Raw genomic sequence first — 23,734 nt, forward strand, 5'->3', positions numbered from 1 at the left:
TGTATTGATCTAGATACTACCATAGGGATTTCTTCCAAGTGTGCGAGTTTAGACTCCAGATTTTAGTACTAAAGAGTCTGGATCTGAAAATGACTCAGTGCCACATTTCCTTTGTCATCTTCCTTGTGGTAGTAAAAGCATTTCCAAAACTAGCAGGGGGACAGAAGGCAGGAAGGAAGAGAGAAACAGCTGAGGTATGCAGCAATCAGTGGGCCATTATATCAAATTTGTTAAGAATTTTAGCAGCTATTTTTGTTGCCAAATAGTGTGCAAATAGAAAGAGGCAATTAGTCACAGAAATTGCTCTATTCACAAAGTATATACAAACAGGAACAAGACCTGATTTCAAAACCTGAGACATCAAAAGATTCTTAATTACATATTCTGTTTTCCTGCATTTGAACAGGGAAAAACTACTCAACTTTTTAAGCAATAGTTAGATCCAAAGACCATGTACTGCAAATATGATTTATAGTATACATAAAACATATTTAGGTTATTTCCCAGAAAGATGTATCACCTTATTTTTTATACAGTTCTGCTTTTCCATGCTAGTCGATTGTATCTTTAGTCCTAAAACAGGACATATTTTTTTGCTCTTTCACAGGAAGAGGGAAAAACGCATTTCAAACATTTTCAATTTCCAAGAAGAAATGAATTCAGGAACCTAACAAGTACATAAAAACACACTGTCGTACTTTAAAGGAAGACAGTTTTTGTTTTCCTTAAAGTCAAAAAATATATTTATTCCAATTTTTTCAGAGATTTGTGTCAGTAAAAGAGCTACAGTGAATTTGCAGAGAACAAACTGTAAATGAGAAGTTCACAGGCAAATAAAAACATGTTTAAAAGATCTAACTAACTGTTCTAAGAACAGAACTTCCCTATACAGGAAATGATATTGAAAACATGTAATAAGAAATTCTTTATTTAAAGGTGAATAAGGTGAATAATATTATGACAGATAACCAAATGATCCTATGTCATACGATTTGGAATGTAAATTAAAAATGTGTAACATGTATCTGTTGAAGGTTTGAGATTCTGTTTGTTGTTGTTTCTCTTGTAGATGAAATATTTAATAACTATGAAAATAGAATCATGACAACCTCACAGAAATGGTGATTCAAAATAGCTGTTAAAATAAATAAATAAATAAATAAAAATATATATATTAAAAAAAAAAAAAAAAAAAAAAAAAAAAAAACAAGACAAAAACTGTACTGACGTCATAAAGATCAGGGTGGAGAAAATTTTCCATTCACTATTTGCTACCCCAAGCCAGACTCCATGTGATTACATGACATGCCAGAGAGACATCTACCTTTCAGAGCATGAAGAAATCCTTCCTTCCTTTCTCAAGAAACACTGAATTCAGTCTCCCACACCAGCCAAAAGAGGCTGTCCAAGGGAGAGAGAAGGTGGAGCTAGAAGTGAGCAAGTGCAACCTGAGAATCCCTTCATTTGATTAGTCTTCAAGAGGTAGTCACAGACCTTGTGGATGGATTAACCAGATGCTGACTGCTGTTGCTCTGTGCTATAAGTAGATTTCAACACTCATCCAAAACTCTCGTGTCCATCCTAGGCACATGGAGCTGAAGGAGACCAACCGTGATCACTCAGGAGTACACAATTTGACCTTCCAGGTAAGCAAGGTTTCCTTTGTTCTGTCGGGAAAACTTAGAACAATGAATAAAGCTTACTTCAGTCCCTGAACACTCTACATGCTTTGCACTGCTATCTTGCCAAAATATACTGCTTTTATACAAAAAGGCTATAATTGACACAGACTTCTCTTGCTCCCTCCATTACCTGGTATATTGGTATCTTTGAGAAGTCTTCTGACTTGGTAATATTCGATAAGCTGACAGGTCTCACAACTAACTCATCCAGTTTTCCTCTTATACTGGTGCTGCTTTTTTCCTGAGGATGCCTGATTTACACTTGTATTGAAAAGATCAGTTGTTATGAGCAGACAGCGTTACATTACATTCATACATTCATACATACATTCATGTTACATTAGTAACATGAAAAAAATATTCCTATAATCAGAGCGGGGCATAACTTTCTTCCACATGTAAGATAACTGTAATTGTATGTTTTGCTCCAGAGAAGAATGCAGAATGGAGGTAAGGAGTCAACACAGAAGGTTCTGCATATCATGTGGACAAAGGAATGTTAGCAGCCATTTGAAAAATGTAGATTTCAGAAGCTGAAGCACAAAATAACAGTATTTAGTGTTAGTTATTGTTTCTCAGTGCTTGGCATCCTTGCATTGTCATAGGAATATCAGAGTGGGAACAAACAGAAACTTGTGAATCCACAGCCAGGCCAATTCACTGTCCTTTGTTTCTGGGAGTAGAACAGACAAGGAAAAAGTTGTATCTCTTAAGAGTGCTCCAATGACAAAATACTCCTTGCTCTTTCCCTGAAGCTTCTAATCCTTGCACTGTCGCAGAGCCCAGCTAATAAGAAGGGCAGATTGCTGTGGGCATTAATATCAGCCAGCACCATCCAATACAGAAGAATATTTGCAGATGCTAAATATGATGTAGCACCAGTGACATACATGCATTTTATACTAATAAATATTCACTGGGCTATATGATACACACACACAAGAGGTTGATTTGATAATGTGCCAGTTGAGGAATATCTGGAATGTAAGGGAGCTAGGGGCAAGTCGCTACTCCCATCAGTAGTTAATAATTCACAGTGAGTGGGACTGCTGTCTCTCTCCTGTAAGAGGAGAGTGATAACTCTTAAAACATGATAGCCTAGCAGTCAGGGCATTCTCCTGGCTAATTACAGTGCTCTCATAGCATCTCTGCTTCAGAGCAGGTAGATGAACAATGTGAACTTGAGTGTCTCTCAGTTTAAATGGTTGAGGTAAGAGAGAGCATAATTCTGGCTTCATTTTCACAAAAAAATAGGGGTCTGAACCAGCTTCCAAAATCTGTGCTAACAAACCTATGGAGGAGTATCTCCATAGGTGCAGAAGCTCAGTGCCAAGTGCTCTTAATCTTCCTGAACCCCTTATCACTACATTCCTCAGCAGTCTTTGTGGAATATAGAAGAGTGACTTTGGTAAATCTCATGCTTTGTGCAGCTACCCCATCAGAGCAATGCACAAGTAATCCAGGTGCCTCCCATACTCATCACAGCAGAACTTTGCAAGAGCCTGGAGATCTCTGATTTGCATAATCCAAGTGCCGAGCTATTGAGACCATCCATTAGTGAATCCTGGGCCTTGAGTCAGGTTTTCTAGTGCTTTGGGGTTTTTTGTTCTTGTTGGTGTTTTTTTCCTCCTCATCTGGGACACCAGAAGGAGTAAATGTTTATATTTATGCTGTTTATCTCTGACTCAACACATAACTCACTCTGAGGAAAAGAAGACAGAGAAGGAAATAGGTAACTACTCTTTATTATTTATTATCCACATTAGTATCCACAATAATGTCATAATATACAGAAACACTATTGTATCCCTTGCTTTCAGCCTGAGTCAGTTTACTTTTCTGATAAAACCAGTTGGAGGATCATCATCATCATAGATTCACAGAATGCTTTGGACTGGAAGGGACCTAGTTCCAACCCTCTTGCTATAGGCAGCAACACCTCTCACTAGATTGGGTTCGCTGCCCTAAGGATTTCCCACTGATAAGCCTGGAAATGCTAACAGTAACCTTAAAACTTAGATTTTATATATCTAGTTTGTGTTTATCCTACATTTAAGATGCAAAGGTTTTATTTAATTAGTTCTGATGATTTGGATCTCTGCTAATGATGACGTTAAACAAAGAGTCATAAATCCCTCAAAGAACTTCAAGAGCAGGCTCGTACAAAGAAATGGTAGGTGAGACAAAAAAAAAAAACACAACACTGACTCATGGAGGAACTTGGAGTTGTTAAAACATAAACTAAACACAATGCAAAGAGCAGATTGCAGCCAGTAAATATTTATTGTTCACTGGTCTTTGACTGATGGTGTTAAGACGCATTAAGCAGTCAGAACCGGTTTCTGTAGCCTTGTACATCGTGCTTTCAAGAAGCTTACCCAAGGAAAGATTCCTCTTATACCAGCCTTTTATTGATGCTGCATAAGGACATCGGTACTTCCAGGACATAGGCAGTTTTCATAATCCATTCCATTCAAGCATATATCCTTATAATCTATCTTTAAAAATGCCTTCTATTTATCTCTGTATTTACTGCTATTCTCCAGAGTTTCCTGAATTTTTATGTCTTTGTTAGTAAAGAGTATATTAAATATTTCCATTTCATGGACATTGTTGAAATTTTACTGGAAATTATGAAGGCATTGTACTGTATACCACCATCAGACTCAGGCAGGAAAGTATATTTTCCTATTTTCTAACTTGCTTTTCAAAGCTGTGTTTATTTTAACAACAAATACTTAGAAGTTAGCCTACTGTGATATGCTGCTCTGTTCCTTACAGGAAATAGTGAAAGTTGGTCATACCTCTACGATCTTTTGTGCTCAGGTAAAGTTTTTAGGATTTTGGTCCTTGTCATACTCTTTTTGTTTGTGTTTACTGCAGTGGCACAATGCCACAACTAGAATGGTCATACACACCTTGTCATCTTCTCAAGAATGTGGAGATGTTTTCCCCTCTCACTTTTTCTAGATTTTGCTTTCTCTTTCTCATACACTTAATTATTCTATTTCTTTTTAATGACTGCCACTTGTGCCAATCTATAACTTGTTCATCCAGCATTTCAAGATGCCATTCAACTGCCCCACTCACAGCAGACAACTTGAGCGTTTTAAATAAAACCCTAACATACTCAGAGGTCCATGAGCTTAATTTACAACCCATTTCAACACGTGAACACTGTGATTATTGATTAGAAATGTTTCCCCTCCGTATTTAAGATTTATTGTCTGTCTTCCAAAGTGGGGACGCTGGCTAATCAAAAAGAGTTCGCGGGGGGCAGTGGGAGGGAAAGCCCAGGCGAATGGTGTTAAGTAGCACTGAATGCTAAAAGAATAGCGAAGGTTTGAGCTGTAAAGAAGGTGTTTTCGTTTCGATTTACCGAAAACAATCTATGAAATCCATCTAATCCAAATAAAAACATTTGCTTCTGAAGGATTTCAAAAGAGATCCACAAAAGCGCTGAGTTCCATAAGCGCTCTGATTCTAATCTCAAAAGCTAATTCAATGACCCACCTTTAAATGCAAAATAGTTAAAGCAAGTGCCTTGGACGCACTGACAGCCAATCTGCTGTAATCACTAACTGGTAGGGTGGAAAACCATCTGGAGTGGGCGCAGCTGTTAAAAGAGCAACCGAAAGTGAGTTTCTTTGAGATCTTTCTGGGAAGCGCTCTCCTCGGAAACTCAAGAAGATAGGAAGGGAGCTCAAAGAATGTAGCTATTGAAAAGGCTCGGTGAGCGAATAGCTCTTCTGGCGAACAGAATGCTGACCCTGAAAGAGCTCCCTGCGTAGAAGTAAAAGACAAATCCGTGCTTTTGCTGTTTAATCAAGCATTCTATAAATAAGAAACTCCAATCAGGAAGGTTCAGCAGAATGTGAAATTTCTGTGATATTGGTCATATTTGCTACTATTCAAAGTAAATTGATCGAATCTGTAACCTTTTCCATGTATGCTATCAGAAAGAGGAATTTCACATTCAACTTACAGTAACTTGTTTTTAACTTCCTGCTTCCTTGTGTCACTGTATACTGAGTAAATTCAGAACTAGCTTGGCACTTTCTCCTGTTTTCTGTTACAATGTTTTATTCTGTAGACTTTACTAGGGAAGTAGATGGGCAAATGAAGCAGATGCTTGTGTGTGATGGGTGCTCAGGCAGCAATCTATAATAGCTGTTGATAAACACAAACACTGATTGATATTTAGTGGAAGACTTTCTTCAGTAAACTCAAAAATACTCTGAATAAGTGTGTGTGTGTGGGGGGGGGGGGGGGGGGGAGGGGGGGGAGAAAAGGATATGATGGTTTTTTTTTGTCACCTGAATATTGCTATTCTGATGAGAAATTTGATAAATTATTTTTCTTCAAGGTCTAGGGTAAAATAAGGTTAAAACAACATGTTTTTCACCAAATAGGATAAGAAAATTTTAAATGGAAAGGAGGAAAGATGATTATTTGCCAATACATTAAAAATGCTCTGTTTCATGGCACTCATTCAAAGACTGTTCTTAGTCTTTTACTAAACCTCTCTGACTTAATCTTGCTATCAATAGTGATTAATCAGTTCCTACTAAATTTGGAATATGCCAGGAACATGGTGTGATCCGTTGAAGTGAGCACTTCTTATGCTTGTAGAAAATAATAGATTGCTATCATTCAATGCGCAGATTATTAAGAGTTTCAGCAACAATGTCATCCTCCATATTGCTCATACATTCATATATTTTAATTACTCTAAAAATGAAACTCTTACGTAACTAATGTGGTTGAGAACAGGGTTGTACAAAGCAACTTCTAGAGGTTTTTTCCAACACAAATTATTCTGTGCAACTTGTCTGAAGGCAGCAATCAACATAGTTTCTGTTTTTCATGTGTTCTTGAGCAAAAATCCTAAGAAATCACTGCCTTTTCTTGCTCTCAGTAACAAGCACTGAAATCTTCAGGGAGAACATCGTCCTTTGTGCTTATTAATTATAGAACTGGATCAGTTCAACTTCACTATTCTATGTAGAATTTCTCATATATTAAATTTAATTCCCACAGTTAAGCATTGCTCTTGCTTTTTTTGAGCTGTAGGGAATGTTCAGTAGAGGCTTTAAGCATGGACTGCGGGACTAGCTATAGGAAATGTATAAGACAGCATAGTCAGTAGACAGACAAGTAACAGAGGCTCTCTTTCAAAAAGAAACATTACTCTTCGAAGGGGATGTAAAGCTACTCTTTTCTTAAGACAGGGAATGGAAATTGTGTATTGGCTTTTGGTTTATCGAGGCCACATGGACAGCTTTTGTGATGCCTTACTCTTTTCTCAGTTCTAGAAACACTTTTACTGACACTTCTTCTGTGAAGTTAGACAATCTTTAAGAACACATTACTGTAATGTGTTCTGGGTGCTTTTAAACTCACATTTCTGCTAAAAGGCAAAATTAATTTATATAGAAGCATTATTCATTTTTGCCTTTATCATAATGCACTATGATTAAGGTTATTTTGTATTGTTCATCTGAAAACGTTTATTTTCTTAGAAGACTAAATGTAGGTAATATGCTGTTTCTTACCATATTAATGACATGCATCATAGAATAGAACACACTGAAATGTCTGTTTTGTAGGAAGAAAGAGGGGGAGGGGGAAAGGAAGAAAAAAGGAGAGAGAAAGATGGAAAGAAAAAGAAAGAAGGAAACAAGAAAACTTGGCTTCAAAATAGAAATATGTAGAAATAGTGGAACTTGTTACAAGTGGCAGAAAAGTACAGCCAATTAGCACACACTAATAAAAAGCATACCACAGAGAGTGAGTGTAATAAAGCTAACTACTGCCTTTAAAAACACTCCTGAGTTTTATTCCAGAAGCAATTGAAATACATGTTAAAACATTGTACACATATGCCATGCATGCATTAATAAAAAGCACTGTCTTGAAAAAAAAGACTCTAACAGTCTGGGCCATTAACACCCAAATAAGTCATTTTATTGTAATGGGAAGAACGGACACATCTTTGTTAGTGTGTTAAGCAAGTTCTGAGGCAAAGAGTAGAAAATGCTGCTTTAGGTCAAGAAAACAGCAGACTGACACTGAGTTGTGTTTGTGATCAACACAGCTTTATGTAGAAGTACAAGGACAATAGTACATGCATTTCGAGTACTGAGTTTTGAGCTCTTCTGTACTAAAGTGAAACATGGAAGCTCAGGAATCATAGAATAAACCAGCTCTCATTTGACATAAGAAAGGGTTTTGCTTTTGATATACGAATTGACACGATTTTTGGTCTTCTTGTACCCCAGAATGACAATGAAGACACTGACATTGTAAATAAGGAAGATCTTCAAGACAATTTACAGAGAATCGAGAATTCACAACATGAGAAAAACGTACATACTGATCAGGTATGCTTCTAGCCTTTTTCTTTTGGAAAAAAAACACAGTTTTTAGAAGCTTGATGTAAATTCATTGGCAGCAAATTCCACGTGAAAGGCTGTTATGTCTAAGACAGATACTTGTAAGCTAACAGGGAAGCCAATTATGTTCTCTGAAATATATTAAGGAAAAAAAAAAACACAGAAAATTAACAGAACACTTAAGAATAGGATTCTGAAAAATTTAGTTTTCTAGTATCGCCGTAGGACAAGTGGAAATGGTTTTGAGTTGAGAGAAGGGAGATTTAGGTTGGATGTCAGGGGGAAATTCTTTGCAGAGAGAGTGGTGAGGTGCTGGAACAGGCTGCCTGGAGAGGTTGTGGATGCCCTGTTCCTGGAGGTGTTCAAGGCCAGATTGGATGGGGCCCTGGGCAGCCTGGTCTAGTATTAAATGGGGAGTTTGGTGGCCCTGCATGTGGCAGGGGGGTTGGAGATTCATGATCCTTGAGATCCCTTCCAACCCCGGCCATTCTGTGATTGGCTTGAAGAAATGAAGTCAGAAGATGATAAATCCAGAAGGTATGTTGGGAGTGATAGGTCAGTCCAACCAAGATTGGCAATATGCTTCATGATGCTTCAATTGATATGGAGCTTAGCATCATCACAGAAAAGTTGTCTTCTTCTCTGGCCTGACTGTGGAAGTTTGAGCCTTTAGCTTATCTGGAATCACAATGTAGTGATCAGTGTAAATGGTTTGTTTGAGTTCCATGAAATCCAGAGAGATAACGCCTTTCCTATAACAGAACACAGTGCACATCACTTTACCCACCAAGACCTTGTCTTGAACTTCTTATCTGATGGGGAATTTGTGTTGCCACTCCTCCCTCAGGCTGTCATTTGAATGCCAGTTCACTGTAGTGACAGGACATCTTGTCACCGATTATGTGATTCTGAAAATTGTCACCTTGTACTGGTCTTATAGTTCCTAACAAACTTGCATACAGTGTTCTTTCTGTTCCTGTGTTCCCACCCGTGAGACCCACCTGGCACAAATTTTGTGATATTCCAATTCTGCTGCTACAATTTCCAAGGCAGTGAAGCCAATATTCAGCTCTGTACACAGTTCTCTGATCATTATTCACTGATTTGTGCAGATGAGTTGGTGGAGACTCTTCATTTTATGGTGTCACAGCTGTGCATGGCTATGTGTAACGTGGGTTGTCTTTCACATCTCTAACATCATTGCTGAAATGCACCACCCACTGCCTCACTGAGCTCACATCCACTGTTTGGTCTCCTTAAACATTCAGTAAATGTTGATGAATGCCAGTGGGTGGAATTTTTTCTGTGTGCAGGAATTTAATACACACCTCTGCTTCATATACACTTCTATGTCAGACACCGTGCTCTGAGTGCTCCTCTGCTCCCATCTGTCATATGTAACAGCATGTAACGAAATACTAGCAGGAAGGTTCAGCCTATACTGCCATACCACCAACATCTGCCTCTGTCATCATGGGCCAACATAGGAAAAATAAACAAAAAGACATTATTTTCAGAGCAGCCCTCATAAAATCGTAAAATAAAAAAAGAAACCAGTTTCCCACTGAAACAGTTCAGCTGACAATGTTCAGTCAGTACTTTGTACAAACATGCCTGTAGATACGTATATCGACAGAGATTCATAGACATATTATGTCTTTGTAAGAAAAGAGCTGATATGGTCAATTTGGAGCAAACTAAAACAGCTTTCTGTGCACCTAGAGGCAGAAGCCTATGTCCTTCACATAGGCCTTGGGTTAAACTCAACAAGGACCTCCACCTCCCCAAATCTAGCATTATGTGACCAAACTGAAAAGAAGGAAAGGGTTTGGATCAATTTGCTCTTTCCCTTGTGCACAGAGTTAGGCACAACAAGATCTTTGATTTCAGATTTTCTTCTTGTTAATACATATTTATGACAATAAGGATTAACATAATATTCTGGATCTGTTGAACTACATTGCAAACAATGTTAAAAAGATAGACTGATACTTTTTATAAAAGTAAAAATCACTCAGACAAAAAGGTGATATTCAAACACTCAAACAAAAAGGTGATATTCTCAAGATAAATACTTGAAAACAATTCTTTCCACCTTTCACTGCCTGGAATCTTTATTGTGCCAGTGTATTTCATGGATTTAAAGAACCACAGTGAGGTTGTGAGTGATCTAGGGGAGCTCCTGGCCTTAGGATGACATGGCAGCATGGGGGAAAGGAACAGGGAAGTACAGTTTGGCCTTGGCCATATGTGAAGCAGGTCTGTCAAGGACAGTGGAGAAGAGAGAAGAGGGATGTCTGGAACATCAGTATCACTTGTAGCCTAGGGAAAGGACACAGTGCCCTAAGGAGACTACAGTGATCCACAAAATTGGAAGCATAGCTCTCCAACACAGAAGGCAATCCATTCTCGATTTTTTAATTTATAAGGTAGGCCTGAGATTTTTGTCCCTACAAATTCATAACCTTGTGAGAACCTGAAGTTAAGCTCAGAAAAAAATGACACTTCTGTTGCCTCTGCAATCGCTGTCCCATAGGGAAGAAGTCAACTTTTGGCAGCTGCTGGGAGGACCGCTCCCCACTACCAAAAAATAGCAATTCAGCAGGTGGTGGGATTTGCAATTTATGATTTCATAATGATAACAAAGAAAGAAAGAAATCAAGTTTATGGAAATAAACTTGATAGAGCTTAGAGCACAAGATTTGCATTGCTTCACAACATCTGCTCTGCTGTGGGATGTGTTGTAGGGGAGCAAATAGCAGTTTCCATGTCTCCTACGTGCCATTTTAATCACTTGTTCATCCTTTGCCAGCTTTGCCAATGAGATTTTCTAGCCAGATGCTAATGGAGAGCTCACCAGAACTGTCAGTAGAATGGCAAGATCCCAGCATGGGCAGAAGAGCCATTCTGAAAGCAGAGTCATGCTTCAGGACATACTCTGATATACAAGAGGCAGCTTAGGGAACAAAGCTGCTATAAATATTTGTGACATAGAAAAGTTGAACTCACTCACAGGCCAGTCCTGTAGGGACATTTCCTCCCTGCAGTATATAGCACACTGCCCAGTACAGGCCAGTACATACCCAGAAAAACAGGTTTGCCATTGTGGAAGTTTCCAGATACTGTGGAGCACGTGACCTGTTACGTTGCTCAGGCTGGGTGTTAAAATCCAGGAGGGCAGCTAGGCCATTCAGTTGCTGTGCTGACTTTGGATGCCAAGGAGTCCCAGCAGCAAATATGCCTGGGTGCCAATCCTGCCTTAGTCCCTGCCATGAGCACCCAGGTACATACAGGAGGGATGGGCACCTGGTGGGCCTCTGAGTGGCACTGAGCCAGTTCCAGAGGCATCTGAGAAGCCACATGCCTCCCAGACACCGTGAGGATAGCCACCGAGTGTGACAGAGCTGAGTGCATGCTGCAGCATTGGAACAAAGCTCCCTGCCATTTTGGCAGAGAAACGGAAACTAACCAGAACATGCAAGTGCATAAAATGAGATGAAAAGAGGAGCTTCATAGTGTTTCTGATAAAAAATTGCCTTGTTAGACTGCATATATAGTACGAGGTAAAATAAGAAATTTAAAGCGAGCGATGAAGTACAGGAGGAAACATCAGAATTTCTCTGACAAGGGAAGATCCAGGTATGAAACAGAAGGAGATCCTGGATTTCATGCTAAGCCAGCTGGCTGTAGTGACATACACTTCTGGGTGAAGGCAAAGTGTCAGCTAAAGCACCTGTTTTTACAAACCACATGAATCCAGCTCCCTGCCCTCCTGTCCACAGGACCAGTGCCAGCTCATGCTCTGCCCACAGGCTGTGCCAGGAGCACAGCACAGCCAGCAGGTAGGGAGAGGTGCATATACTGGATGTGTCCCTGTGGACAAGATCACACTGTGCTCATTAGTGCTGAGTGAGTTGGTGCGTAGGCAGTTATACAATCCCCACCTGTAACATTCACTCTTTAGTAGGTATGCACAGCTGCTTTATATGAGTGCCTCTTTAGCTCCAGATAACACTGGAAGGTGGGTTTTTTTTCCTTTATCTTCTCTTTTAAAATCATGTGGAAGTCTTGAGAAAGTTTGTAACTCAAAACAGTCATGAGTTGACAGTCACAGATTAACTACCTCATTTGCCTGCTAGTTATCACAGTGTTGGTGGCAGACAGGACAACTGTAGCTGTGTACCCAGTGCAGAACAGGGAAGTCTTGTGACTGTTTCAGCCATCTGCCTGGGGGGATCTCTGCTTTTTCACATGTTACTTAACAAGTATGCATCCCTCTGACAGTGTTGGTACTGATCTGTTTTCCAGGAGGATGAATTCATCAACATTGAGAGTGATCTGCATGAAAACAAACATGACTCAGCGGGTGATGAGAAACTACGCTCAAAAGGGTAATGTCTTCTGGATGGGCAAATAATCCACTCACATAGCAGCCTAAGCAGTCAGCTGCCAGTGTTCCAGCTTCTGGAGCAAGAGCTCATAGTTGCTGCCATACCCTTGTGCAGTGCAGACCTTTATATCACGATTTGAGTAACACAGAAACACATTGTTTTTAAAATCACTTTACCTTTCAGCCAAAATACGTGTGGAATTATAATTATAAAACCTCACAAATTGAGCCAGCAGTGTGTGTTTGTATCCCAGAAAGCCAGTGACGTCCTCGGTTCCATCAGAACAGAGGCAGTCAGAAGAACAAATGAGGTGATTGTCCCCCTCTATTCTGCCCTCGTGGGGCTCCAGCTGACGTACTGCATCCAGTTCTGGAGCCTCCAACACAGGAAAGACGTAGAGCTGTTGGTGAGAGTCCAGAGGAGGGCCACAAAGGTTGTCCAAAGGCTGGAGCACCTCTCCTATGAAGACAGGTTGAGGGAAATGGGCTTGTTCGGCCAGAAAAATAAGAAGCTGTGGGGAGACCTCATTGTGCCCTTCCAATATTTTAAGTGAGATTATAAACAGGAGGGAAATCAAGTTTTTGCAAGGGTAGATGATAACAGGGCAAGGGGGAATAGTTTTAAACTAAAGGAGGGGAGATTTAAATTGGATGTTGGGGAAGTCTTTTTACTGAAAGAGTGGTGAGGTGCTGGAACAGGCTGCCCAGAGAAGCTGTGGATGCCCTGGAAATTACATTTCCAATATTTCTGAAAGGGGCTTTTTAAAAGAAAGGCCTTAAACAGTGAACTCTTGCAGAAAGTCAAAGATTCAACACTGTTCTTCATTTTACATATCTGGATACCCCACCGCAAGTTGAGAGTAGAATAGACAAAAAATATATATATCATTTTGCTATAGCAGCATTTTTGCCTCTCATGCAGTGTTACTAAGTCTACACAGTAAAAGTACACACTCATAATTATTTGCAGGTTAGTATCCTTATGAGAACTATAAATCTCATGTAAGACATCTAAAAAAGTGAGATAGAAGACTTAAAATAGTAATTTATATCTTAATATTTTTCCACCAGACTGATGCTTTGTTTAAAACCTCATAGAAATCATGCTGTAATTTTTCTGCTGACTTACATTTCTCCACCTTAATATACATCATGCCATTTCAGCTTTGAGTCTCTGTTTTTATCAGCTGATTCTAGGTACTGACTTGCTGGATGTTCCAAACAGGAGCTTTTCTAACTCAGACTGAACAACTTGAAATGATCTCATGCCTGAACAAATGGTACAGTTATATACTGTAGCAGTAATTGTGATCATTCATGCTTTTGAGCTGTACATACAGAACTTTCAAGACTTCTTACTGTGATTAGGCTTTCTGATGCCACTGTATCATTAAAATGCTGCTTTAAAGAGCCAGCAACAGTCTCTAGATGTCCTTAAAGTCTTTAAATTTTCTCTCATTTCTCTTCTCTGTTCTACAGAGAACATTTCATGGTTAAAAATTTTCAGTGTTCTTTACAAAAAAAAGCTGAGATTTGATGGATCAAATGTCAGTGACATGTACCCAACACATATTCCAAAATTATCTAATTACACAATAAGTGTTGGTACATGAACAAGATTAGTAGTGTCTGTCTTCCCTCAGACCCAGGTCCAGAGGCTCATTGGACTGGAGGGAGTTCTGCCCAGATAGGCACTTGGGCAGTGTTAAAGTTCCATATTTGTCACTCATTTTTGTACTCCTACAGAGAGCCAAGAGCTAAGTAGCTTTTAATTCACAGGGCCTTATCATTCTCTAGGCTATCTTGTTCTTCCAGCAATATCTGGTATCATGCCTTGGGCAGTGAGAGCTCCTTTGCAGACTGGAAGCTGAAGAACACTTTGCTCTATTCTAATTATATTCAGGCTATGGCTTGCCCTATACTGTTGGGCAGTGCCATAATGTGATCTAATGTTTTAATTTTATCTGCTTAAAAGGAGTCTTCACAAAGTGTCCCTTAATTTTGAATGCATCATTGATTTCTTTCAAAAAATGGCATCAAACAGACTGTGATTTGAGACACAAAACCTCTGAAACATCAGACTGTGGATAACAATAAGTGTGAGCACATTCACTCACAGAGCACATGCAGATCAGAACAAGGATTTCTAAGTTGTAAAATGCAAGCAGTAATAGAGTTGGTATGCAAAAATGTATTACATTAAAGCTCTCATTTAAGTATGCTTAAAATACATTTGCTTTTTCAACATCTTCAGTTAAGTAAAAGCCGTCAGCAGTGTGCTGCAGTATAAATCAATAGTCTTCAGCAAACAGTGTTTACTTAGCAAGATAACCAAACATCATAAGGGAGACTATTTTCTTCTGCTACCTTTCAGAAACAGAGCTGTATAATTATAACATACATGTTGAAATATTTAAGATATACTGGTATCAAAGTGATAATCACTAAACAGATAAAATAACAAGATAGGGAAAGATGTTAGATTAAATAAGAAATTACAAGGAGTTGTAATATTAAGTAGTGATTTAAAATCCCAAAAGACTCATATTACATAGTTCCAAATCAAAGCTATTATTTTTTTCCTTTTTATGTTGGTGGTGGATGAACAATGATTTGATAAAGTCACTCTGGATTGTTTGTGCATCTGTCTTTCATTTCTCCTTTTATTTCTTCTCTTGTATCTAATCCTGAATCTAATCTCACTGTTGAGATTGAGTGGATAACCTAATTTTCTAACAAGTAAAAGCAAAGGACTGTGATCTGTAAGGCAAGAGGAATTCCTAGGAAGAAAAAATAAAAAACAAAAAACAACTGGAATATCAAAAGCAATCAAGATTTCTCAGAGATCCTGTTACTTTTTGAACTAATGAAGAAGAACGTTCCTTCTCTGCTGTTCTGAGTACAAATGCAGTAGGGCAGAAAAGCAGGGTATTCATGCTGAATGTCAGCATGTATCTGACTCCAGATGCATCTGGTTTTTCAACACATACAGTCTGGACAATTAGCAGCTGTAAACATATTGTTGCTTTGATAAACTGCAAGGGTGTGAGACATGACTTTACAAGAACATAAACTGTAGCTGTAATTTCCCTTTCAGTATGAGCAATACTGAGGGATTTATTTAGCTACAGCTTTTGTAACTAAAATACACCAACATCATCGGCATATTTCACATCAGAAATCTGTGCAGAATTATCATCTAAAATGCTGTTTTCCTAAATCTCAGCCTTCCTAGTGAAATCATTTTGTGTTACCACTAGTAAAATGAGAAAAGAACAGACACTAGAAAAACGTATTCAATATTAGAAATCGTTTTACCTCCCGTGAACTGAAGAGTCTTAGATGAAAGATTGGTGTACAAGGGCTGCTCCCAAAAAGTAATGCTTCTTACTTCTTTATGTTGGCCCACAACATTGCAGGGGGGTGTTGGTGACATGGTAGTAGAGGCTGAACCTTCCCACCAATATTCTGTTACCTTTTGTTGCCACGTGACTGATTGCAGCAGGGAGGCAGTGTGAGAAAATGGCATCTGACAGGGAAGTGCTGATGGAGCAAAGATGTGGAACTGAATTCCTACATACAAAAAAAATCGAAACCACTAGCAGTCAATGATGCTTGCTGTGTACGGAGACCAAACAGTGGATGTGAGCACAGTGAGGCAATGGGTGATGCATTTCAGCGGTGATGACAGTGTTGAGAATAGCCGGAAAGCCATGCAGATTTTTACAAGCACAGCACACAGATTTGTTCATCATTGGTTAAATGCATGGGTGATGGTGGTGACCATGTTGAAAAACAGGGCTTTGTAGCTGAGAATTTGCTCTATCAAAAAGATTTATTGTGCTCTTTGTAGCTGTTGTAGTTTCCATGGAAATAAATGACAGGCATTACTTCCAGAGCAACATAGGTAAGTAACAAATTTTAAAATTGAGAAGCATTTGTGCACACTATAGTAAGATTTTTGCTTTGTATTGATTATTTTGCATCCACAAATGCAAAAGTGCAGGTGGAAGCTACAAGTCTTGAGACAAACTCTTACTGTCAAATTTTCCTAGGAAATTCTCCTCTAACATTGGGCCTTCACAACAACAGCAAAACTGCCACTCTATGTAGCAGTGATAGACTGACTGTACTAACAATCTCTGTGGGTCTAGTAATGGGCACTGAATCTTTATCTAGTTTGTACTAACCTTGTAAACAGAGTTCCTCACAGAATTAGAGCTGGCAGAATTGGCCTGCTAACTTTGGTCCAACATGTAGATACCTGCTGGACTGGCCTGTTAAACTGCTGGATTTTCCTTAATATATAATCAACAATCAATATATAAAATAAATAATCAGCAATCTTAGCAGACATCAAAATGATTTTCCTTAGCACTCATGGATCCAAATTCAGATTTTACTCCAGTTAAAAACATTCCAGTAGATAAATTTACTCCAGTACTCAATTTAAACTGTTAATTCTGTGGAAACTACTTTTTTATTTGCAGCTCAAGTTTCTGTTCTGTTTGTTTTTTATGTTTTCCTAGGCTTTTAGAAAAGAAATATGATAAAGCCTGCATTTTTTGCAAGAAATATAGAACCAGAATTAAGTATGTGATGTGCAGAATTTTAATAACAGGTACAGTATTTTACATCCAGTGTTGGTGAACCTTTATTTATTTACCTGTATGAGGTTGTAAACTGTGCTTGTCTTACATTTGACACACACAAAGAAGCTCTAACAATTACTCCTGACTCCCTTAAAAATGCATTTGAAATGAGGTTAAAATGAACTTAGTCCTAGGGAAAGCTCTAAAGTGCAAACCTTCGCTCATTTCCAAACATAACAAGAGCACAGGCCTTGCTACAGTGCTCCTTCAGTATGTTTTATCTTTGACTATCTATTACTTAGGGCATAAAGGTTAGTTTAGTCTCTGTGTCTAGTCAATTTCTAGCCCAGTCCATGTGGCTTGCAATTAAATTACAATGTCAGAAACATGCTCAAAACCATGAAATCACCCAGAAAGAATCATGGACTAACCTGGATGAGACTTACCTCCACAGGAAATGAAAGTTTTTTGTTCTGACCTACGTCATGCAATAGCAGCAGCAAATGTTTTCTATAGAAAATGTTCTGATGTATGTCAGCATGCACTGCGAAGTAATTCAAATATTCTTGCTTGTTGCTTTCCTAGTTATCCAGTAGATTGGTTTGTTTCCACTTCACCAAGTTTCTATTAGAGATTTTTCTTTCTACTTGAACACTTACTGAGAACACGTAGACCTACAACATGTCTATGAGATAAGCATCAGCATAATATAAAGTGGGTATAAGAGAGACTATTGCATAGTGAATATCCTGTCCTCCTAGCATCAGCTCATCTTTGTAATAGTGTAAGTACATCTTGGCTCAAGAAAGGAGGTGAGGTCTAAGATTGTCAGGGATTTACATGTTAATTCTGTGAAAAACAGCTTGCCTAACAAAAATCAGTAGTTCTTTCTTACTTTCCATAGACAAAATTAGGTTATTATTTAAAAGCATTGAAAATTTCATTAGCAATGAAAGTACCAAATGACAGATTATTTCATTGCTACTTTATGTAATAGATAAACTACTTTTAAGTTTTCCAATTATTTCAGAGGCCCATCAAATCAGAAAATTGGCAAATGTTTCTACACATTTGTTCTGATCTTATTGGATAAACTCACCCTCTTGCGAAAGAAAGATCGATTTTTCTTAATTCACTATTTTTTAATATAGGATAAAGCATTTGTGCAGATGGTTTTATTTTCTCAAGTGATGAATACATTTGATATGAATTTGACTTGGTGAAAGCATACATATTCTGCTTCCACAGAAGAAAGCCAAGAACAATTCCATCATTTCCAGCAGAACATTTTATATCAATGAGCATAAGTAACAACAATATCCGTGAAAGCAGAATTTCTCAGTATCTAAAATAAGAGTCAGAAAAGCACTCAAAGCACTCAAAGCTAAGCTCAGACCCGACTTTAGCCCATGCTCTTATCACTGAATTTAATATTTGATTCTCTCTATAAAGAGACAAGACATAACTGACATGTATAATTTTGTTTCTTGGCAGCTTATTTGGCAGCAGTTACTGCAGCCTGCAGCTTGAATTTTCAGAGAGCCTTGCCACTCTTCATCATTACTGTCCTAGCCATCTTCCTCATCTGCTGGGATTTTTTAGTAGCGAAGTATGAAGACAGAATTGCTGCATTTTTTTCCCCTGGAGAAAGATATTTGGAGAAACAGTGGTTTTGGCTAAAGTGGTAAATATGAACGACTACTTACAAAAGAACAAAGCGTTAGTTTACTTTTACGGCTTTTTTTAAGCTTAAGGACCATAAACAAAGAAAGATAGATTAATCATAAAAAGTAAAACATTATTAGATAGTATACACAGACTAATAGATTACTTCCAGTTAAGGCATGTTAGAAACATCCTTAACATCACAATGCAAAAGCTAGGTATAAAAATCTTAGCAGAAAGAGTAAAAAAGTCTTCAAATTGAGGTATGTCGGGTTTGTTGCTGTGGAAGCATATGTCCAGAGAAGTTCAGGGATGCCATAGCCTTCTGTATTCATTCTACAAGCCAGAAATGCCATTGTCAGCTGCTCAGAGAACTGTGAATTTTGTGAAAAACAACAACAAAAATCACCTTAATTCTAACTTTAGTAGACTCTTAAATACTGAAATGTGTTATTGAAGCACTACTTGTTCACATATCCCCACAGAAATGAGCTAAGAGCTTTTCTGATTTAATCTTCAAAAGTCAAATCATAGCAGCCACATTTGATGTTGTAATAACATCATACAATCTTATTTGGAGTGGTACACATTTATCTGGTAGATAACCTGCAGATACTTACATATGGAAGATTTTTATTCCAAATACTTCTTAACAACTATCAGGAGTATTTAACTTATTCCTGGGAAAACGAGGGATGAAAGGAGGCAGACTGAGATTCCAAAGACCAAGTGAAAGGTCTTTAAAATAAAAAAAAATTGTGCAATATCCTTCATTCTCGGCTGCATCACCTCGTCTCAGAGGGAGACAGAGCTGTAAGAAGGAATCATTGCAGGTTCGCAAAATAATGATGAATTAGTCTTTTTCTTAAGATTTTTAATTGGTTTGCCCCAGGAGTATAAATTTCAAAGAAAAATGCTACAAAGATTTTGGTCCTTTTTCTCTTGAGTCACATCAGGGAGCAGCTGCACCCGAAAACCTATGTTAGGCAATTTGGCAGGGGAAGGAACAAAAAGCGCTGGAGAGTCTTGGTGGGTAGATGGAACAACTCAGAGGCAGTAAATGCTGAATTAGGCAGGCTGCAATCTTTAAACAGCATGTTCCAGGTTAAGTGGTTAACTGTGGATCACAGACCATCAAGAGAAAGAAAGTCTCTCACGTGCAGAAGGTGCTATTCAGCATTGCAGGAGACAATTTTGTGAAGCTAGCCTGTAGTACTTGTGTTTTAGGTCAAAAAAAGAAGTTTACATAGGTAAATTTATTTAAATACCACTCCAATCAGTGGAACAGCAGTTGGACATGATTATGTGAAATAAATTGAACTGTGTTTAGTTTTCCCCTCTGTAAGCTATATGCTGTATTCCCCTATCTTTCAGACTGTTGTTAGGATAGTTGCCCTAATATGGAAACTGTGCATAGTTCTTTGTTAGTGGAGATTGATGGATACGTTGCTTTTGTCATCTAATTGCTGTGACTAAAAGTTGTTTTTCTAAACAGGCTACAGTCAGTTGGAAAGAAGTAAGGGGTTTGCAGCCTGCTCTTTAATGCTATGTATTTTCTGTGCACAAGGCAGTTTGAAATGAAGCTCCCGCCCAGATCCAACAAATTAGTCAATGGGGAAGACATAAAGGAAAAAGAGAATGGAGTAGGAAAGGAGGGCATATTTTCACATTTACTTAGTAGTAACAATGCCTAGTCACTTGTATTTTACTGAGTGTTCATCACTCCTCTGGGAGCACAGGTGCAAGACACTTCTGGTTGACACTGAGGGGTGTAGCAGTGAGAGCAGCACTAAAACAGGTTCCTGCTTTTGTACAACTAAATGTTTCAGCTTAATACTTGTGTTCAGAGATCTTTTTCACAGAGAAGTAAATGTCAGGGACAGATAGGAGGGAAGGAATCTCTGAACACCTCCACAATGTCATGCCTGACACTTTTTTATCTTGCAGGGTAGTGTGTGCAGTTGTTATTGTAGCTATCATTTTCTGGCTCATCTTTGACACAGCAAGACAAGGATCCCACCAGCTGATCTCCTTTGGTGGGCTTGTGATGTATATTTTCTTGATGTTTATATTCTCCAAGTATCCAACAAGAGTGAGTATTTAATCTATTTTGGATCTTTCTTATTTTAAGTTTAATGTCTCAAAAACTGTTTCCCTGTTTAGGGCTAAGTTCAGTAGCAGTAAAAGAAAACTCATTAAAACCAGAATTTAAGCTTGTCAGAGTACAGTGATGTGTTTCACTTTGGAGGAAAGCCATTTTGCTCTGACATCTTGGGAAACATTCATGGGGCTGTATGAGCAACTGTCTCTTAATTGTTCGGGAGGCCATTTCCTGTCCTTTGTACCAGCAGAGCTGTGGGTGGGAACGCGTTTGCTTCCAGAGCATGAATGCAAGCCTGAGCAGGTTGCTCTTTGCCTCTCATCCACAGCAGGCTTACCACAGCTTCCAGAATGTCGGGTTATAGTGACAGTGTGCATTCTTGTCATGTTAAAGCACACTGCATGAACTGGAGCTCTTGTACTCTCATCAATTTTATTTCCATTGCAAATGCCAAGCTCAGTCCCACAGATTTCACTAACAAATTGTTACAGGCTCCCTGATGCCATTTACGTTAATTTTCCAACTGAGATTTCCACCATAATTCTCTGCACCACTGTGATATCACAAAAGCCATGGCAACTCCCACCTCAGCTTCCAAAAAACTTTGTGCTGTCCAACGGGTCCTGGTTACACTTAATTGGTTCATATTATTAAAATACCAACTGAATGAATTAACAAGAGCCATCTCAGCAATTTGTCTTGTTAATTATCAGATGCAGTTTTCACGAAATAAAATGAAGATTTCTTGAGGCAGCAGAGCAGAAATCTGTGTGTGTAGCAAAGAGGGGCCATTCAAATACAGACACGGCTTTTCCTGTGGCTGACTGTGTCGCATGACTAGCAATAGCTAGCACTAAGTAGCTCCCAAGTATACAAGCTGGAGAAGACAAATATACAGCTGCAATTACTCAAACATATGATAAAGTCTGTGTAGAAATAATTTTTTTTAATTAAAAAATCACCTTAGTTACTTCTTTTTGGATGATGATTCCAGTTTAAAAAAAAAAAAAAAAAAAGGGAAAAAAAAAGAAACCAAAAGAAAAAAAAACATGGAGAGGGAGGGAGGGAGGGAGGAGGATAAAGAAAGAGAGAGACAGGAAGAACCCTGTCAAAGTAACACTTGTCTGCTGCCATCATGTCTGTTTATTTCAACTTTAAACTGTAACACAGGAAGAACTGTCTCTCCTTTTATTATTACTTGCTTGCTTGCAATCTGTGTTGGTGAAATGGGCATGTTCACACTTATATAACCAGATTTTCAGCACTTATCTCAGATAGAGATAGCCACACCCCGGAGTTCTCCCATTAGGAGCGACTTATGCTCTGAGACCCTTGCTTTGGCAGCTGCTGCTACCCTGCAGACTAGCCAAACAATCCATTAAGCATTATATTAAGAAACATCTGAACTATATTGTTATATATTAAACAACAAGAAGTTTCACCATTTTTACTTTCCTGTCCATCTAGGTTGCTTGGAGACCAGTGTTTTCAGGAATAGTAATGCAGTTTATTCTTGGGGTTCTTATCCTGAGGACAAAACTGGGGTTTGATATATTTAATTGGCTAGGCATTCAGATCCAGGTAAGCTACTGGACATAACTGTTTATTTCTTATGTCATTTTCTGTTTTGAGGCTCTTACCTAACAGTCAGGCAGTGCAACAATCTATTTGCCCCTAGATGTTTTTCCCTCATGAGGAAAACTGAGTTCTGAATAGTAACTGACAACCTACATTCAGTCTTCTCTTCTGTCTCACCTAGATACCACAAGACCACATGCAACAGGTTGATAAATACTGACCAGAGTTTGTTAATGTCTTTACCTTCCTTGGGATAAAATCATATCTTGCAACCCTCCAAATGCAAAACTGCTTTTATCCTAATTCCCTCATGGAAATACTAACACTTGGTCCAACACCAAAATATCCCTCTAAAAATCTTGACATGCTGAAAAGCTTTGAGATTTAGCAAGCCTGAAAAACCACTATCTTCAGAACAGTTGTAGTTCCAGGGGCTTGTAAGACTTACCACAACATATAAGAAAGTAAGGAACAAGTAGAAGAATCCACCTCTGGGACAAAGCAAACCAGGTCACTGCAAACAGTAAGAGATCTCTAGAGGGGGACAGGATCATAGGTATCTGTAAAGGTAGTCTGCAGACACAAAGGTTTTAAAAAGCTCGCTGTTGCAAAGTACTAAATAAGAAAAATCCAAAAATCAGACTAGAGAGTACTCACTGAAGGACATTCAGACTTTTCATCACAGAGTTACTATTTATGCATCAGTTCTTCACAGTACAGATAATTAAGTGCCTTTAAAGTAAGACAGGGCAGAATGTACTCTCTGCACAGGAGTGGAGGCACACATCTGACGTCTGTTTGCTGCTACCCTGCAAGCAACAGAAGTTACCTGGGTTTTGTCATTGGATTCTCAGCCTTCCCTTTCAGTTCCCACTGAAGCACATCTAGTGCCCCCTCTCATTAGCTCCATGTGGCTTATGGCCACTGTCATTGTAACTAGCCATTTACATCTCCATTTTACATTTTATCAGTGATAGCACATGTTGGTGTCAGGAATATAAGAATGAACCACAATACTAGAATTAAAAAGTAAAATCTTCTTTTATGTCAGCTTTTGACTGTTCTTTTTACAACTGATTACCTCAACCATCAAATCTCCCTTTCAAACAGTATCATTTGTTGTACGTATTTACATTGGGAGTGTAGAATACCACAGTATCAGGATTAAAAAATACATTCTCCTCTTAGTAAAGCAGGAAAACTTGTCCTGTGCTGTTCATTTACACAGTTGGAAATAGTATGCACTTGTGGCAGAACAGAGCAGAAACCCCTAACTGATGCAGCTCAGTTAAGCCTTGACCCATAAATACCATAGCACAAGATCCTTGAAC

The 23,734-nt window shown here is 38.6% G+C and overlaps 1 protein-coding gene across 1 annotated transcript in view; it reads left to right on the forward strand.

Moving 5' to 3' along the window:
• Window positions 1-1,589: 1,589 nt before the first annotated feature.
• SLC28A3 (solute carrier family 28 member 3) overlaps window positions 1,590-23,734 on the forward strand; it is a gene marked incomplete at both ends in the record, with an annotated part of 39,404 nt that continues 17,259 nt past the window's right edge. Inside the window, 7 exons of the mRNA XM_079548707.1 lie at window positions 1,590-1,646; window positions 7,964-8,065; window positions 12,386-12,468; window positions 16,997-17,088; window positions 18,554-18,743; window positions 20,672-20,816; window positions 22,293-22,406. Coding sequence (XP_079404833.1) covers window positions 1,590-1,646; window positions 7,964-8,065; window positions 12,386-12,468; window positions 16,997-17,088; window positions 18,554-18,743; window positions 20,672-20,816; window positions 22,293-22,406 — 783 coding nt within the window. The remainder of the gene's footprint in view (window positions 1,647-7,963; window positions 8,066-12,385; window positions 12,469-16,996; window positions 17,089-18,553; window positions 18,744-20,671; window positions 20,817-22,292; window positions 22,407-23,734) is intronic.

Source organism: Tetrao urogallus (genome assembly GCF_951394365.1).
Source record: "Tetrao urogallus genome assembly, chromosome: Z".
Lineage (NCBI taxonomy): Eukaryota > Metazoa > Chordata > Aves > Galliformes > Phasianidae > Tetrao > Tetrao urogallus.